Below are 6,645 nucleotides of genomic sequence, written 5' to 3' on the forward strand. Positions count from 1 at the left end.
CATCCAACAATCGTGTCAGCTGAAGCCTTAGCGCATCTTCTATCTTAGAAGAACTTCAACCAAACATGGACATCCTAGCCAACATGGCCATTCTCAAGCCTCTTCAAAACCACAAGTACTTGAAAGTTCAAGCCTCTTAGGGTCAATTAACTCTAATAATGACATAAAAGCAGCCCTTGCAACATCATACAGGAGTTCCAACTCTTTGCCTAGACCTTCTCCATATATGAAAACTAATTTAAGAGCAAGCAGAATCAGAGGCACATAGCTTACCCTTTGTGCGTTGGTCCCCACTGCTTGAACGCCCCTGCTCAACCATCAAACAGGCGACTCTACTTTAAGCCCAGGCATTCAAGCAACAATCTTGGTGAAGAACGCAAGATCATTCCTTTTTATAACGAAGATGGTGTCTTTCGTAGAGAATCATATGTTTTCGCAGGTTCTCTACTTCTTGGTATACCGTCTGTATACAAGAAGTCTTCCTATCATCAATAAAGTTATTTAAAACCATCCGAGAGAAAAGAGTGAAGAAAGCAAAATCAATTCTTAAGAGCATCACATCTCAAGTAATACGTAGCTAGGATTCATAACCATAACACTAGGGAACAAGTGACAAAGCTTCTAGAGCGAGACCCTAATAGGTGGATCCAGAATTTACTTTATGGGTTCGGGATGCCACTGAAGCCACTGACCATTTGAGTTACTGGGTTCGAAATCTAATATTTGGACATATTTAGTAGATTTCTTAACATATACAGGGTCTAAGCCAAAGCTACCCGGTTCGGCTGAACCTGTAACTTATACCGTACATCCACCCCTGACCAATAGGAGTCACATGAATATTCACAGTTTTCTTGCCTAAGCTAATCATTAGACACCACACATGTATGATCAGGTGCATACTAATATAGCTCCCCGCTATCCTACAAATTTCACAAAAGCATGCGTTTTTATCAACAATGCACAATTAAACTAAGCTCTTAACCTCTAAATATGATGCAATCCAAACATAATCTTAAACATAATATAAAAGCAAGGGGACACAAACTCCATAAAAAATGTAAATTGAAAAGAATGCCAATTGTCCCTGCAAGAAAACATCATAGTTGCTGCACTGGTCGTCAAGATTTTGCAGTAAACTGATGAAAACAAGTAAAGGCTCAATTTTTCAAAGTCATATAGTTAACATTTATTTTCGGCATTATCAACCAAAAAAAAACTATCCACAGAGGAATTCTCATCCTTCTTTCGAAAACCTAATTTAGAAAACCCCAAAAAGGGGCCGGCTTTAACAATCATACCAACACGGATATAGATCAAGAGAGATCACTCAGCATCAGCAGATTCAAGCTGGAGTCGTTTGAGGGCTTCTTGATGGGCCCAAGTTTCGAGGGTGAGATCGGGCTTGGCGTTGAGGCCCACACCGAGGATGACGATAGTGAGAAAGCTGGTGACGTAGCAAGGGAGTTCCCAATCCTCCCATTTCCTGGACTGACCAGGTGGAGGTGGTGGACGGTTGAAGAGGTAACCGTTGGGCCGTTCTTGATGGCCCGGAGTAGTGAACGGGTTCGGGCCGTATCCTCCTCTTGTTCGGAGGCCCGAACTGAGACGGACCCGGAGCATGCCTGCGGCTGTCGCGGACGGCATTTTGTTACGAAGAACAGAGAGAAAAGTGAAGAGAGTGTGAATCGATTGCACAGTATTTGTTTTTCTAAGGATTGCTTGAAGAAAACGGCTTCGACGGCGTCCTTCTCTGGTCCAGGTGGCTCTTTTTATCAAGTTAATAACGTTACACGTAGAGGCACCTTATTTAGTAGGAAAAAACACTTGCTGGCAAAAGATAATTGCATTGCATATATATCATTAAAACAAGTAAACTTGTGATATAAGTGATTCGTTTGGTTCACACGTTAGCTACGGTATTATAGTGTAGAAATTATTTATGCAATGAATAATATAAGAAAAAGGCATATTTGAAGTTAGTGGATAGCGCAGACGATGAGGAGCAAAGGACGAACAAAGAGTTGTATAAGAAGACTAGGAAGGAGGCAAAATTAAAAGTAGCAGAGACTAAGACAGCAACGTTTGGTTGTTTGTATGAAGAACTTGGGGTCAAAGGAGGCGACTAGAGACTATATATATGCTAGCCAAGGTGAGAGAAAGGAAGGCCCGTGATCTAGACCAGGTGAAGTACATCAAAGATGAGGGAGGCAGAGTTCTGATAGAAGAGGCACATATTAGACGAAGATAGCAGGCGCACTTCCATAAACTCTTGAATGAAGAGAGAGACACGAACATTGTGCTGGGTGATCTGGAGCTATCCGAGAGTCATCGAGATTTTCAGTATTGTAAGCGTATTAAAGTTGAAGAGGTCGAGGGGGCTATGCGTAAGATGAACAGGGGTAGAGCAACCACACCAAACGAAATCCCGGTGGATTTTGAAAGCACGCAGGTATGGCAGGATTGGAGTGGCTCACTGGGTTGTTTAACTCATTTTTAGGACGAAGAAGATGCCGAAAGAATAGAGGTGGAGTACGATGATTCCGTTGTACAAGAACAAAGATAATGTCCAAAATAATAATAATTATATGAGTATCAAACTGCTTAGTTATACTATGAAGGTTTGAGAGAGAGTGATTGAAGTAATAGTTAGGAGGACAGTGTCTATTTACGAGAACTAGTTTGGATTCATGTCGGAAAGTTCGACTACATAATCCATTCATCTTGTAAGGAGATTAGTGGAACAATATAGGGAGAGAAGAAATATTTGCACATAGAGAGAGAAAAATGAAGAGAGTGTGAATCGATTGCACATTATTTGTTTTCTAAGGATTGCTTGAAGAAGACGACTTCAACGGCATCATTCTCTGGATAGCGCAGACGATGAGGAGTAGAGGACGAACAACGAGTTGTATAAGAAGACTAGGAAGGAGACAAAATTAGCAGTACCAGAGACTAAGACAACAGCGTTTGGTTGTTTGTATGAAGAACTTGGGGTCAAAGGAGGCGACTAGAGACTGTACATGCTAGCCAAAGTGAGAGAAAGGAAGGCCCGTGATCTAGACCAGGTGAAGTACATCAAAGACGAGGAAGGCAGAGTTCTGATAGAAGAGGCGCATATTAGACGAAGATAGCAGGCGTACTTTCATAAACTCTTGAATGAAGAGGGAGACACGAACATTGTGCTGGGTGATCTGGAGCTATCCGAGAGTCATCGATATTTTCGGTATTGTAATCGTATTAAAGTTGAAGAGGCCGAGGGGGCTATGCGTAAGATGAACAAAGGTAGAGCAACCAGACCAAACGAAATCCCAGTGGATTTTGAAAGCACGTAGGTATGGCAGGATTGGAGTGGCTCACTGGGTTGTTTAACTCATTTTTAGGATGAAGAAGATGCCGAAAGAATAGAGGTAGAGTACGATGATTCCGTTGTACAAGAACAAAGATAATGTCCAAAATAATAATAATTATATGAGTATCAAACTGCTTAGTTATACTATGAAGGTTTGAGAGAGAGTGATTGAAGTAATAGTTAGGAGGACAGTGTCTATTTACGAGAACCAGTTTGGATTCATATCGGGAAGTTCGACTACAAAATTCATTTATCTTGTAAGGAGATTAGTGGAACAATATAGGGAGAGAAGAAGTATTTGTACATGGTATTCATTGACCTAGAGAAAGCATACGACAAAGTCCCAAGCGAGGTTCTGTGGAGATGTTTGGAGACTAAAGGTGTTCCTGTAGCGTACATTAGGATGATTAAGGACATGTACGGTGGAGCTAAAACTCGGGTAAGGACTGTGGGAGAAGACTCGAATATTTTTCTGTTGTGATGGGGTTGCACTAGGGCTCAGCTCTTATCCCGTTCTTATTTGCCTAAGTGATGGACGCATTGACGCGCCATATTCAAGGGGAGGTGCCATGGTGTATGTCATTCGCAGATGACATTGTACTGATTGACGAGACGCGAGGCGGCGTCAACGAGAGACTGAAAGTTTGGAGACAGACTCTGGAGTTTAAAGGTTTTAAGTTGAGTAGTACTAAGACAGAATACTTAAAGTGCAAGTTCAGTGACACGACCGAGGAAGTGGACATGGACGTGAGGCTTGATTCACAAGTCATCCCCAAAGATAGGAAGTTTCAGATATTTTGGGTCTGTTATCTAAGAGAATGTGGAGATTAACAACGATGTCACACATCGTATCGGAGCATCGCGGATGAAATTGAGTCTAGTATCTAGAGTCTTGTGTAATAAGAAAGTGCCACCGAGACTTAAAGGTAAGTCCTACAGAGTGATGGTTAGATCGACTATGTTGTATGGAGTAGAGTACTGTTGGCCAGTCAAGAACTTTCATATCCAGAAGATGAGAATAGCAGAGATGAGGATAATTTAGATGTACGGGCATATAAAATTGGATAAGATTAGAAATAATGATATTTGGGTAAAGGTGGGAAAGGCCTCAGTAGAAGACAAGATGCGGGAAGCGAGACTAAAATAATTCGTACATGTGTAGAAGAGAAACATAGATGCCCCAGTAAGGAGGTGTGAGCGATTGCTCTTGGTGGGTATGAGAAGAGGTAGAGGGAGGCCAAAGAAATATTGGGGAGAGGTGATCAAGCATGGCATGGCACGACTGTAGCTTACCGAGAACGTGGCCCTTGATAGGAGGGTGTGGAGGTCGAGAATTAAGGTAGAAGGCTAGTAGATAGTCGAGTGTTTTTCATTTTTGTACCGGTGGTATTAGTGTTGGTCTGTTAGTTCTTCTTATTCTTAAATTGCATTTATTACCTATTATTTTCTTATTATCTTTCGCTTCGGTTTCTTGGTATCCTGCTGTTGTTACTGCTTATTGCTATTGCTTCCTTCTATCTATTTTTTCAGTATCTTGCTATTGTTGTTGCTTGTTTTGCTACTGCTTTGTTTCATCTTTCCTGAGCCGAGAGTCTATCGGAAACATCATCTCTATCTTCCCAGGGTAGGGGTAAGGTGTGCATACACACTAACCTCTCCAAACCCCACTTGTGGGATCCACTAATTTTTTTTTATTGTTGTTGTTGTAATGAATAATAGTTAAGAGATTGATATGCAATAATTAATCATATAGGACATGTTATGCAATGATTAATAGTTGAGAGATTTGTCGAGATTACTTATATTAAGTGCATCTTCTCTTTAGATATTTTGATTTATGTATTACTAATATACGTAACATAAGAGTTTTAATTTTATTATCGATACACATATTCGTATTTCACATTCTATTTCGATAATATAGATTCCCGCATTAATTTAACATGAGTATTATTTAATAACACAAACCAAAGCTACATAAGATTTTGGGGGAATTATTTTTTCTTATGCGGCCAATCAAACACTACATAAGTTATGTATGGATTATTTTTATTATTTTGTGCAGATGTTATGTTGAAATTATTTTCTTCAATCCTTCCAACCAATCAAACAATAGAAAAAAGATAGATAATTGCGTTTTTAAAACAAATTTCTACTATATCTTAATCGTGTGAAACTTGCCCTTTTTATTATGCTGAAAAAAGGTGTTATACCAAACTTAGTTAGATAACACGAAAACCAAATTAAAATTTAGGGAAAAGGTCTAAAATTGCCCCTCTATTATACTATATTGTTTACTTTTGCCGCTCGTTATATTATTTGTCTATTCTAACCTCTACCGTTAATGAACTTAAAAGTATTTACCCATATCCTTAATGGATCTACACCGTGCCAGCTGACCCACTCCATTTTTTTCATGTCAGTTGCCAAGTCACACGACCAAACAATCCCAAATCGGATTATTTCGGCCACCTCACCTTCCTCTTCCCTACCATTTCTTCTTCCACCCCCACTCAAAGCCACCAACACCTCCAAGTTACTTGAATCCAATTTGGGATTGTTTGGTTGTAATGGTAGATGGAGCCTTGAAGGTGCTGGTGGCTTTGAATGGGGATGGAAGAAGAAATGGTAGGGGAAGAGGAAGAGGAAGGTGAGGTGGCCGAAACAATCCGATTTGGGATTTTTTGGTCGTGTGACTTGGCAACTGACATGGAAAAAATGGAGTGGGTCAGCTGTCACGGTGTAGATCCATTAGAGATATGGGTAAATACTTTAAGTTCATTAACGGTAGAGGCTAGAATAGACAAATAATATAACGAGCGACAAAAGTAAACAATATAGTATAGTAGAGGGGCAGTTTTAGACATTGTCCCTAAAATTTAACCATGACTGAGGAGCCAGAATCTCAAAAAAATTCTAGGAAAAGAATACGTTTTAGAGATAACAGGTACATATCTCCAAAATGAAGAAATTCAACATGAAAAATAAGCAGATTTACTAAGCATACAAAATAACTTCTTTCATTTTTTTTGGCAGTTAACTATGTTTGTGCATACTTCGTTATTTTTTCCCTTCACATTAAACCTTTTATTTTTGTAATGGAAAATTAGAGCTTATATCATGCAAATTAATTTCATAATATGTTGAATCCTAAACTTATGTTTACCTTAGAAATTGACGAACTTGAGTTTAATTTAGTTCATGAATATACGGTGTTCCAAATAGTGCATGGAAGCGATGACAATAACAACAACAACAACAACAACAAGGACAAGGAAATTCCACAAATGGGG

The 6,645-nt window shown here is 39.6% G+C and overlaps 1 protein-coding gene across 1 annotated transcript; it reads right to left on the bottom strand.

Annotated features, from left to right (window-relative positions):
* Window positions 1–1,048: 1,048 nt before the first annotated feature.
* On the bottom strand, window positions 1,049–1,765 carry LOC104108466 (uncharacterized). The gene has a single exon (XM_009617504.4). It carries the CDS (start codon window positions 1,645–1,647, stop codon window positions 1,327–1,329), a length of 321 nt encoding a protein of 106 aa, XP_009615799.1. The 5' UTR covers window positions 1,648–1,765; the 3' UTR covers window positions 1,049–1,326.
* Between the last annotated feature and the right edge of the window lie 4,880 nt (window positions 1,766–6,645).

Source organism: Nicotiana tomentosiformis, chromosome 3 (assembly GCF_000390325.3).
Source record: "Nicotiana tomentosiformis chromosome 3, ASM39032v3, whole genome shotgun sequence".
Lineage (NCBI taxonomy): Eukaryota > Viridiplantae > Streptophyta > Magnoliopsida > Solanales > Solanaceae > Nicotiana > Nicotiana tomentosiformis.

What these genes read in the sequence shown, in the direction of transcription:
- LOC104108466 (XM_009617504.4), bottom strand. Translation starts at nt 1,647, where the DNA reads ATGCCGTCCGCGACAGCCGCAGGCATGCTCCGGGTCCGTCTCAGTTCG.